This window comes from Aotus nancymaae, unplaced genomic scaffold (assembly GCF_030222135.1).
Source record: "Aotus nancymaae isolate 86718 unplaced genomic scaffold, 86718_ANA_hifiasm-v0.15.2.pri h1tg000011l, whole genome shotgun sequence".
In the NCBI taxonomy this organism is placed as follows: domain Eukaryota; kingdom Metazoa; phylum Chordata; class Mammalia; order Primates; family Aotidae; genus Aotus; species Aotus nancymaae.
The window spans coordinates 34,268,320-34,280,583 of NW_026988422.1; the positions used below are offsets into that span (position 1 = coordinate 34,268,320).

Below are 12,264 nucleotides of genomic sequence, written 5' to 3' on the forward strand. Positions count from 1 at the left end.
ATTCTCCTGCCTCAGCCTCCCCAGTAGCTGGAATTACAGGTGCCTACCACCACGCCCAGCTAATTTTTGTACTTTTAGGAGATGTGCGGTTTCACAATGTTGGCCTGGCTGATCTCAAACTCCTGACCCAGGTGATTGACCCACCTTAGCTTCCCAAAGTGCTGGGATTACAGGCGTGAGCCACCGTGCCTGGCTACGTATGTGGTTCTTAAGCACAGTATGTATGAACATGTATGATCATTTTTTCTTTTTTCTCTTTTGAGATAGAGTCTCGCTCTGCTGCCCAGGCTGGAGTACAGTGGCATGATCTCAGCTCACTGCAACCTCCACCTTCTGGATTCAAGCGATTCTCCTGCCTCAGCCTCCCGAGTAGCTGGGACTACAGGCGCATGCCAACATGTTGGGTGAATTTTTTGTATTTTAGTAGAGACAGGGTTTTACCATGTTTCCCAGGCTGGTCTCCAACTTCTGAGCTTGGACAATCTGCCTGCCTCAGCCTTCCAAAGTGCTAGAATTATAGGCATGAGCCACTGTGCCCGGCCATATGATCATCTTAAATTGAATAATTATTCTTATGTATATGTATTTTCTCAATTGCATTGTAAGCTCTTTATGGGTAGGGGCAATATATTGTGTTTCTTTTCATGAACCACAGCACAGAGTACAAGCTAAGCATTTTGTTGAATGAATGAATAAGAGCCCTATTCATGAGTCTCCTGATTATGGTAATCTGAAATGAAGTGTTACTTCTGCTTCAAAAAAATCTTGTATCACAGAGGGTAATGATATGCCTACTAATTTTATAGCAAATTGTGCCTGAATACATCCTCTGCTCCTTTTCCAGAATAGTTAGACCACCATAGACAATGAATAAAAAAATACTATGGACAGAGAAAGACTGCTGCAAGGTCTAGACATTTAACGTGAAGTTCATTTGCAGATTTGACCACCACTGCACGTAGTTTGTGTGCTTCTGAAGTTACTTTCTCCACAGTTAATTTCTAACAAGTCAATAGGATCTCATCGATTCTGTTTTTAATCTCTATCAAGATAACATCATTTATCCCTTAATTCCTTCTTTCTATGAATCATTTCTCCACTCCACTCTCCATGCATACTGAACAGATATATGCCAGGCACTGTTCTAGATATAAAGAATTTTAAGTTTAGTAAGACATTTTCTTTCCATGAAAAATTTTTACTTTAGGAGGGAAAGCAAAATGTAACTAGATAAATGCAAGTAAACTGTGAACACTGTAAATAGGTCCAGTGGGGGGACCCCAAACTATGGCTTCCTATAGAATGCAGGTACTATTGCTTCCTATTGATAGACAGAAAGAAATATTGTTAGCATTCGGGTTGGATGTGTTCAACCAACTACTCTGTAGGGAATACAGAATATGGGCATGTCAACAACATTCTCTTTGTTCTCATGCTTGCACTCTATAGCACATACCTGGATGTATTCTGTAAGAGAATTGAAAATCTGCTTGGTGACTGCCAGAGCTTTGGAAAAATTGTGCTGTCCAGATTCATCAATGATGTCCTTCCCTGAATAATACCAGTAGAAATCACTGATTGATTCCTAAAAACAAATGAGTAGAGCTTAGTATTTCTCAGACTTCAGTTGGTGAAGCCAAACTTGGTGTTTAGGAAGAGTACATGAGAGTCATGCATCTCTGCGACCTCTTTGCTCTGACAGGAGCCAGGGACTCTGTGAAGAAGTACAGAGATACCTGACTTCTAGAATCTTTCAAGCACAAATATCCCTCCAGAGGAAAGAATAGATAGAAGAGAAGACTGCCTTCAGCTGGAACTGGGAGACTATGAAATAGGTAATTTATTCAATGTGAAATATGTGAAGATAATGGTAGTTATCCAAATAATTGTAATAACGGCAACAACATAATAGCTAACATTGTAAGTGCCAGACATTGTTCTGAGTACATTAAACATACAGGCATGCATCAGAGATTCAGAGACAGTGTAGGTTTGATTACAGATAAACTACAGTAAAATGAACATCACAATAAAGTCAGACAAAATGTGGATTTCTCAGTGTACATAAAAGTTATATTTACAATATGCTATAGTCTATTAAGTGTGCAATAGAATTATGTCTTTAAAATAATGTACTTGCCATCATTAAAAAATACTTTATTGCTAACAAGTGCTAGCAATCATCTGAACTCTCAGCAAGTTGTAAGTTCCACCATTATTTTGCTGGTGGAGGGTCTTGCCTTGATGTTGATGGCTACTGACTGAACAGGGTGGTGGCTGCTGAAGGCTGAGGTGGCTGTGGCAATTTCTTAAAATAAGACAATGAAGTTTACTGCATCAATGGACTCCCTTTCATGAAAGATTTATCTGTAGCCTATACTGTTTGATAGCATTTTACCCACAAAACTTCTTTCAAAATTGGAGTCAATCTCAAACCCTGCCACTTCTTTATCAACTAAGTTTATGTAATATTCTAAATCCCTTTTTAGCATTCAACAATGTTTAGAGCACCTTCACCAGGAAGATTCCATCTCAAGAAGCCACTTTCTTTGTGCATCCATAAGAGGCAATTCTTCATTTGTCAGTTTGATCATGAGATCGCAGCAATTCAGGTGCATGTTCTTCAGGCTCCACTACTGATTCTAGTTCTCTTGCTATTTCCAAGACATCTGCAGTTATTTCCCCCACTGAAGTCTTCAACCCCTCCAAATCATCCACAAGGGTTGGAATCAACTTCCTCAAGTCCTGTTAATGTTGATATTTTGACCTTCTCCCACAAATCACAACGTTTTTAATGACATCTACAATGTTGAATTTTTTCCAGAAGGTTTCAACTTACCTTCCCCAGATCATCAGAGGAATCACTATGGCAACCTGTTATAGCCTTAGAAAATGCATTTCTTTTGTGTGTGTGTGTTTTTTGAGATGGAGTTTCGCTCTTTCGCTGAGGCTGGAGTGCAGCGGCGTGATCTTGGCTCACTGAAACCTCCACCTTCTGGTTTTCAAGTGATTCACCTGCCTCAGCCTGTCAAGTAGCTGTGATTATAGGCATCCGCCACCGCAACCCGGCTAATTTTTGTATTTTTAGTAGAGACGAAGTTTCACCATGTTGGCCAGGCTGGTCTCAAACTCCTGACCTTGTGATCTGCCCACCTCAGCCTCCCAAAGTGCTGGGATTATAGGCATGAGCCACCGTACCAGCCAGAAAATGCATTTCTTAAAAAATAAGACTTGCAAGTCAAAATTACTCCCTGATCCATGGGCTGCAGAATAAATGTTGTATTAGCAGTCATGAAAACAAGATTCATTTCCTTGAATATCTCCATCAGAGCTCTTGGGTAACCAGGTACATGGTCAACAAACAGTAATATTTTGAAAGGAATCTTTTTTTCTGAGCAGTAGGTGTCAATGGTGGGCTTAAAATAGTCAGTAAACCATGCTGTAAACAGATGACAATACAAGCTTTGTTTTTCTATACATAGAGCAAGGGCAGACTAGATTTACCATAATTCTTGAGGACACTAGGATTTTTGGGAAGGTAAACGAGCAGTGGCTTCAACTTAAAGCTCCCAGCTGGACTGCACCTAACAAGAAAGTTAGCCTGTCCTCTGAAGCTCTGAAGCAAGCATTGGCTTGTTCTCTCTAACTATGAGAGTCCTAGCAGGTATCTTCTTCCAGTAGAAGGCTGTTTCATCTACACTGGAAATCTGTTGTTTAGTGTGGCCACCTTCATCAATTATCCTAGATAGATCTTCTGCGTAACTTGCTGCAGCTTCTACATCAGCACTTGCTGCTTTACCTTACACTTTTGTTATGCACATAACTTCTTTCCCTAAACCACGTGAGCCAAACTTTGCTAGCTTCAACTTGTTCTTATGCAACTTCCTCACATCTCTCAGCCTTCGTAGAATTGAAGAGAGTTAGGGCCTTGCTAAAGATTAGATTTTGGCCTACAAGAATGCTGTAGCTGGTTTCGCCTTCTATCCAGACCACTCAAACCGTCTCTGTCGCAGTTGTTGCCCAGGCTGGAGTGCAACAGCACGATGTTGGCTCACTGAAACCTCTACCTCCTGGGTTCAAGCGATTCTCCTGCCTCAGCCTCCCGAGTAGCTGGGATTACAGGTGCCCGCCACCGTGCCCGGCTAATTTTTTTTTTGTAAAGACAGGGTTTTGCCATATTGGCCAGGCTGGTCTCAAACTCCTGACCTCGTGATGTGCCCACCTCAGCCTCCCAAAGTGCTGGGATTACAGGTGTAAGCCACTGTGCTCAGCTGGGTGTTTTGCTTTCTTATCATTCATGTGTTCACTGAAGCAGCCCTTTTAATGTCCTTCAGTAACTTTTCCTTTGCATATCTTGGCTGTTTAGTGCAAGGGGCCTAGCTTTTGGTCTGTCTTAGCTTTCAGCATACCTTCCTTACTAAGCTTAGTCATTTCTAGCTTCTGATTTAAAGTGAGCGATGTGTGACTGTTCCTTTCACTTGAACACTTAAAGGCCATTGTAGGGTTATTAACTGACCTAATTTCAATATTGTTATGTCTCAGGGAATAGGAAGGCCTGAGGAGAAGGAGGGAGATGGAGGAACAGTTGGTGGAGTGGTCACAACACACGCAACATTGATTAAGTTTGCTGTCTTATGGGCATAGTTCATGGCACCCAAAATAATTACACTAGTAACACTGAAGATCACACTGATCCCAGATCACCATAACAGATATAATAGTGAAAAGTTTGAAATATTGTGAGAATTATCAAAATGTGACAGAGACATGAAGTGAGTACATGCTGCTGGAAAAATGGCGCAGATAGACTTGCTTGATGCAGGGTTACCACAAACCTTCGATTTGGAAAACACAGCCTCTGCGAAGCACAATAAAGTCAACTGCAGTAAAATGAGGTACGCCTGTCTTAAACCTCTCAATCTTTACCACAGTCTATGGCATGGTCCTACCCTTTTTACTGACGAAAAATCTGGAACACAGGAACGTTAAATAGATTGCTCTAGATTACAAACAAGTAAGTGGCAGAACCAGGATGAGGAATCAGCAAAGAGAAAAAAAAATCCCTTTTTATTAATATGTTTGTGTAGATTTTCTCAATACAATTTGGACTTCCTTGAAACAAACCATCTGAATTCTCAACATGAATTGGTAAAGTAACCTTATTCCTACCATCTTGTGTAAGTCTTTTATTCTAGTGAAATCTGTTCTCATTCACAGGTTGTTTTAGAGCTCTTGGTTGTTTTATAGCACCACAGTTAGGTTTTCACTGACAAAACTAAAGTAAACCAGCATTTTATAACAGATGATCTGGGGTTTAACCACTCCTCCCACTTCTGACTTCAATGTACTCTTTGGGCACTGGACTTCCCATGCATCTGTGGATATAGATTACGATGCCTTCCTTATAGGGGCTTGACTGTATCCCTGGGCTGTTCCTGACACTGGGTAACTGTGTTTATCGTTTGGAAGCAAAGGTGAGAGGTACCATTGTCCAAGGCCCTCCGACTCACCTGCAGACGCAGAAGGTAGTCCACAGTGCTGATGATGACATTTACGGTGGTGGTGTTGCCCATCTGAGTCCGCAGGAAGTTCTGAAAGTCTGAGAGCACCAGTGCTGGGTCAGAGCTTGTCCTCGTCACGCTGAAGGAGCCAGGCATGCCCTCTCAGCTGAGCTCAGACAAGGCATTCTATGTGAAAAGGCTTACAAGTATACCAGGCTTGGGTCCTGGCAGATCTTGCAGATCAGAGCACGTGCTCTGCTCTGAGCAACCCCCAACCCGCCAACAGCAGAAACTGGACTGAATGCGCTACATGGAAAAGACTGGGTATCAAGATTTCTCATCTGAAGATTCTGGAAGCAGCTTAACCTTGGTGGCACTAAATATCACTAGCCATATTTACAGTTTCTTATTGAGGAATGCATTAACTAATGTCCCTGAGTTAACAACTGGTTGCATCAAATAGGGCATACTGAACTGAATTATAATTTTGCACCTGAATGCTGTGTTTCCTTGGCAGATCAATCAGTTCCACTCACCACTATTATGTCCCTCACAAAGTAACTGTAGGAATCTAAAGAGATCACGCGTGAACTCGTCATTCTGGAGTACTTTTTCACCTTGAAAACATAAAATGTTGATGAGCATGTTTGGCTTCTCAACAGAGAATACTTTCTAATGCAAATGACTACGCGGATGATAAAGGAGTTATGTCAGAATGGTTTGGAAAAGGAACTTTGAGGAATGGTGAAAAGCTGAATTAAACTGAGCTGAGGCTGCAGAGCACAATGCCCAGCAAATGCATTTGTAATGAAGACAACTCAGATAAAGAGACTAAGTGGTTCACGGTCTGTAAACCATGCTTTACAGATGGAAGGCACTTCTTTAATTAAGCACCAAACTGCTGAGTTCAACTCAACATGCAACCACCAAGCCTAAAATGTTTCTGTGCTGAGGCAATTAAATGAGATCTCCTAGGATTCACACACATGGTAGAAACTCAGGCCAGAAACTCAAACTTACCACGTTCACGAACAATGACTGGTAATGAGAGAAAAACAGAAGAATACAAAGTAAGAAAACTGTAAACATCATGATAAACTGTCTTTAGTTAAAACTGGCTAGGTGAACACATCCATCCTAGATGATAGCTTTACTAAAGCTACTGATGGAAACGTTTTGCTGAAACAGAGCAAGTCCTTGCTTAGTAAGCAAAGACCTGCGCTCCGACCAGAAATAGGTAATTAAGATTTTAAATGGCTGGGTGTGGTGGCTCACACCTGTAATCCCAGCACCTTGGGAGGCCGAGGCGGGTGGGTCACAGAGGTGAGGAGTTTGAGACCAGCCTGGCCAACATGATGAAACGCCGTCTCTACTAAAAACACAAAAAATTAGCCAGGTATGGTGGTGGGTGCCTATAATCCCAGCTACTTGGGAAGCTGAGGCAGGAGAATCACTTGAACCTGGGAGGTGGAGGTTCAGTGAGCTGAGATCATGCCACTGCACTCCAGCCTGAACAACAAGAATGAAACTCTATCAAAAAAAAAAAAAAAGATTTTAATCAGGAAGAGAATGGCCTTCACATTCACTAGTCACTTACGTGTTCCTTCTTCAGTCACCATCCCCAGGCCTTCAGCTTTATTCTGCCTCTCAAATGCATTCAAATCAAGGACACTTTTAATAGACAGAAAGAAACAAGGTTCAGGGCTACACACACTGGGAAAGCAGACTTCTTAAGTTAATGTATCTACTGACTACGAATATCCTGCCCCTGTCTTATCATAAATAAACTAACACATTCCAGGGTGGTTGAAAGTCTAATGATTCCTTGGCTTTGTGCCAAGCAGTGCTGTCTTAGGTGCCTGTAGCTCACAGACTTTGTTACATATAGGGAGAGGGGTCACACGCACTTGTGGTGACTCTCATTGTCTGTCCAGTTTGATTCTTTTTTTTATGAAGATTTAGAAAGCTTTTCCTAATAAAGAAGGAATAATCTGTTTTTGAGATTTCTTCAGAGAAAGTTTACTTAAACTGCACTGATTAATGTTCACCTCCCACCTTTATCTACTTTCTCTGAGAATCACATGGAACTGTGGTTTCCAGAGCTTAGGATGAGCTACAAACTTCCAGATTTCAAAGGGCCACACCTTTTTATGATTCTACATCATTCAAGAGCCTACAGAAGCTGAAGTTCAGCTTTCCATCGGCAATGGTGTCTCCAGGTGTTCCTGAACTTACAAGTTGGCCTTCATTTTTGTCCCTACTCCCCCAACCCTCCCAGTCACAGCCACTGCCAAATTTTACTTAGCCAGGAAGCCGTAGTGCAACCACAAAGCTTGGCAATGAGACCACTATATAATCATGTTATTTCTAAGTAGGGCACATTCCATTTTACTAACAGAGTCTACCTTATTCCCTCAATCTGAAAGGTTTCAAAGAATGTAGCTCTTAGGAAAGCTTAAGGCTAAGTCCATTCAGACTCTGCAAAACCTAGCTTTTCCTCTACCACTGGGCAAAGACATGGAGAAAATCCGACATCCCTGTTTTCTTTTTATGGAGTCACGTGTTTTGTGATTTAGGTAAACTTCATTTACCCAATTTCATCACTCAGGTAAAAATGACTTAGGTAGACAGTGAAATCTCTACTGCCATTTTTGTTTGTTTTTTTCCCAGATTCTGCTGGCAAAAGGGCCTGCTCATCAACACAAAACTATCCTTCTACTTTGGTTTAGCTGTCGGGGGAGGAAAACATGGGAAAGGACATTTGGACGTAGTTGCTTTGAAGCAGCAGTTTTGAATCTGAATCTGTGCAACACACATTTCTGATCCTTACTCCATTCCTAAATACCCATTTTGAATGTTTTAATTTCCCTACTGATTAAATATTTTAAAAACATATATTGTTTTTACTTGGGTTGGGTGTGGTGGTTTACATCTGTAATGCCAGCACTTTGGGAGGTCAAGGGGGGCAGATCATGAGGTCAGAAGTTTGAGACCAGCCTGTGCAACATGGTGAAACCCCATCTCTACTAAAATACAAAAAATTAGCAGAGCGTGGTGGCAGGCACCTGTAATCCCAGCTACTTGGGAGGCTGAGATGGGAGAGTTGCTTGAACCCAGGTGGCAGAGGTTGCAGTGAGCTGAGATTGTGCCACTGCACTCCAGCCTGGGTGACAGAATGAGACTCCATCTCAAAAATAAATAAATAAATAAATAAATAAATTGAAGAAGAAATTGTGTTGCCTTGGTTTTTGCCATCTCTGGGTTCTTAGGTACTATTTTAGCCTCAGAGAGTCAGGCCTGGAGATATTCCATTTGTTTTCCTGAAAGAATAATAAATGAATAGACTGTTGGTGGGGAAAAAAACCACACAAAGCTGAGAACAAAGAATTATACTGCAGCTCAGATATGCTCCCTACTGCCCAGGGTACAATATTTTACCCAAGGAAATATAGTTAGCAAAAGTGTAGAGTCCACCAAAAGAAATGATGTCCATCTTCCAAATTTTTAAATGGAAAACATAATTGGAGGCAAATGAGCTAGATAATTAAAAGTTTAATTTCTTTTAGAATGATATCCAGACTATTCAAATACTTTTCTTAGATTCTGGCTCATCTCTGAATCGAGCAAGTATCATGACCTATGACTCTTGATGATATATTATTTATGTGTGAGAGCCGTTCAGCCATGAGGGGTGGTGTAAACAGCTTAATATGAATGCTAAGTTCAAAGCCTAGTTTTTTAGGCTATGTCAAAATGTTTCCATGCCAGCATGTACCTCTGTCAAAATGGATATGTCAAAATTCATACCACCCCAACACACATTCAAACTCAAAGAATTGTTAAGGATAAAGATTAACAAAGTGGGTTTAATAAAACACAGCCTTGAGTCATAGTCAGGAATCCCCCTTCTTTTCTGCTGTTTTCTGGTTTGACTTTCATGGGTATACATGTTTGGGAAGAAACTCAATGTGCGCACTGAGCCTCCTGGGAAAACAACATGAAAATGGAGGCAAGGAAGGAAGATTAAAAACAACAGCAGTAGGGGAGCGTGTGCATGTGGCTGATGGCAATCACATTTTCCCCTCTGAATGCTAGCTGAATTGTAATCCTGAAGGCTGGAGGAACAACATCTACTCTCTTCGCTTTCTAAAGTAGGTGACTCCTCTCTCAAAAATTCTATGGTAGGCCAGTATATTTTGTGCTCCCCTTCCCCTACCTCCCTATCCTTAGAGGGAAGAGTTTTTTAAATGCTATGGTAGTTTTCCCACATTTACCTGCAAGACTGCATAAGACCAGAAAGGCTTTGAAAGAATCCAGCATCCTTTTTCTCCTTTAGGTAATCTAGCATTTTCTGCAAGGGAGACACAGCGTAAAGGGAAAAGCAATGAAAACGATGTCACAGGCTGACCCTCCTATCCTGATGGAGAAATCTCCAGCCACATTGAGTTGGATCCTCTACTTATGGAATCAGAATCCCTTGGGGTAGACCATGTTTATTTTATAAAGACCCACTGGTATTTCTTCTAGGGCAGATTGACATTCATAGATCTACTGACCGAAGTCCCTCCTATTTGGGAACAAGCACCAAGGCTGTAATAAAGTAGTGTATCATGAAGCTGAGTTATAATCTGAATAGCTCATGCCATGAATTTTCCACACAGGAGCAAGGAGCTTAGCCAGTAAGGAGCCTTGCTGAAAGCTTAGTATTTCTTTCACAATGAGGCTTTGTTTCCCGTGTTCTCTCTTACTGGAAGGTAGGAACTTTGTCTGACATGATAAAAATTTTGTTTTTTAAAAGAATAAACAAAAAAGGCCATGTAGAAAAGTCAACTGATACTAGAGGTAGGTGGTAGAAGGGAACAGAAATGAAGGATCACTTAGAAAATGAGAGTTTTTAATGAGAAATTTGAGAAATCTGTTTGGGATGAGTTAAAGGCTGGGAAAAGTTATATGCAATAATGGCAGTTGTCAATCTGGAGACTCTCAAAGGCCCTGGGATATAGCCCTCATGAACGCCAAGGGTCTGTTTGAAATTTCACTTCCCTGTACACACAGATGCTTTTAACCAGAACCTGGAGTGCCTGAGAGACACCGGTGCATTCCTGTCTTCCGCAGCCTGTTCCAATTCAGATTGTTGAATGAATACCATGTGTCAGGTACTTGGCTGTATGCTTCTAGGTGTTGCCTCTTTTAATGCTCACTAGAGTGTAGGCTGCAGGATGGCAGGAGTTTTTATTTGTATTATTCACTGCTACACCCTCAGTCCTTACAGCAGAGTCTGGCATGGTCATCAGTCAGTAAACAACTGTTCAATGAATGAATGAATAACAGGTTTGTGAGTTTATCAACTCCACTTAACTGGTCTGGCTCCTTGCTCAGAGTAAGGCAGCTAATAAGTGACAATAAAGGGTTAAAGTAAAAATCTAATGCTTAGGAAATTTTTCTAGAGAATATTTACACAGAAAGTTATCTACTGATGAGAAAACTATATGTTTTTATCTTTAATCCTGGGTAAAACTTCTTTATTAAAGACAAATTTGCCTGGAGACTCCCAGCCCTGGTTGTGTTCCCAGCTACTCTGATATAACTGGCCACTAAGGACAAACACCAGCTAAGTGATTCTGGGAAGCCCCCCTCTGTAGCAGTCAACTCCTCTTCCCTGAGCATGACAGGTGTCAAATGGGAATACCCCGGGAGGCTGCCCAGCCACTGCGAGCTCCCATTACCTGTTGCACACCGGCATTGCCTCCATTCAGAATGGCGATCCCTAGCTTCAGAGTTTCAACCACCATGGGGCTCATCTCACCTGCCATGACAAAGATTCGATTGAATCACTAAGGAAACAGGTGTTAAATCATGCCTACTGGGTCTTAGCAGGACTCTCTAATAAATCTTTATGTCACAGCATGATATCTTAGTGGAAGTTACATGGGCCTATCCAGAAACTGGGACAATCACCTTTGCTGGCACTTATCATCTGAAGGACCATCTCTGCAGCACCACGCTCATGCAGCCGAGCTTGCTGATACAGGGTTTTCTGCTTCTCCATCTCTTTCTCCTGGAAAAAAAAAAATCACAGAGAAAGATCGGTTTCCACCCACCACCATGGAGTTCACTCATAGCAAAGTGAGAGAGAATTTTCCAGTTGCTTAAGGAAGGCAACACATATAAACTCGGATAAAACAGATCTCTGAAGTTTATTTCCAGACACCACCCAACTTTCTAAACTGTCTACACATCACTCATATTTTGATGATACGTTTTCCATTTTCTGTACGGATAGAAAACACAGTCCATTCCTTTTGGATACCATAATCGTGGGAGCAACCCAACATTAAAACTTGTTTGTTTTCAATGTTCCGTTACACAGGGAAACCTGCGGAGGGGTCAACTGGAGTATTTCTGGCTGAATGCAGGAATGCTCACTCATCTGGAATGCTCAGACCACAGCTAACACTTTTTTTCTTTCTTTTTTTTTTTGAGATGGAGTCTTACTCTGTCTCCCAGACTGGAGTGTAGTGGCATGATCTCAGTTCACTGCAACCTCCGCCTCCTGGGTTCAAGCGATTATCTTGCCTCAGCCTCCCAAGTAGCTGGGATTATAGGCATGTACCACCACACCCAGCTAATTTTTGTATTTTTAGTAGAGATGGGGTTTTGCCATGTTGGCCAGGCTGGTCTCAAACTCCTGACCTCAGGTGATCCACCTGCCTCGGCCTCCCAAAGTGTTGGGATTACAGGCGTGAGCCACTGCTCACTTTCT

At 41.7% G+C, this 12,264-nt stretch overlaps 1 protein-coding gene across 2 annotated transcripts in view; it reads right to left on the reverse strand.

The window, feature by feature from the left end:
- The window catches only part of RYR3 (ryanodine receptor 3), a 563,010-nt gene that overhangs the window by 32,654 nt on the left and 518,092 nt on the right, over positions 1-12,264 (reverse strand). For both annotated transcript variants that reach the window (XM_064374821.1, XM_064374822.1), the window contains exons 78-85: positions 11,460-11,559; positions 11,228-11,307; positions 9,776-9,852; positions 7,099-7,172; positions 6,522-6,539; positions 6,038-6,118; positions 5,511-5,599; positions 1,457-1,585 (exon numbers count right to left, since the gene is read on the reverse strand). In XM_064374821.1, the coding sequence (XP_064230891.1) occupies positions 1,457-1,585; positions 5,511-5,599; positions 6,038-6,118; positions 6,522-6,539; positions 7,099-7,172; positions 9,776-9,852; positions 11,228-11,307; positions 11,460-11,559 (648 nt within the window). The remainder of the gene's footprint in view (positions 1-1,456; positions 1,586-5,510; positions 5,600-6,037; positions 6,119-6,521; positions 6,540-7,098; positions 7,173-9,775; positions 9,853-11,227; positions 11,308-11,459; positions 11,560-12,264) is intronic.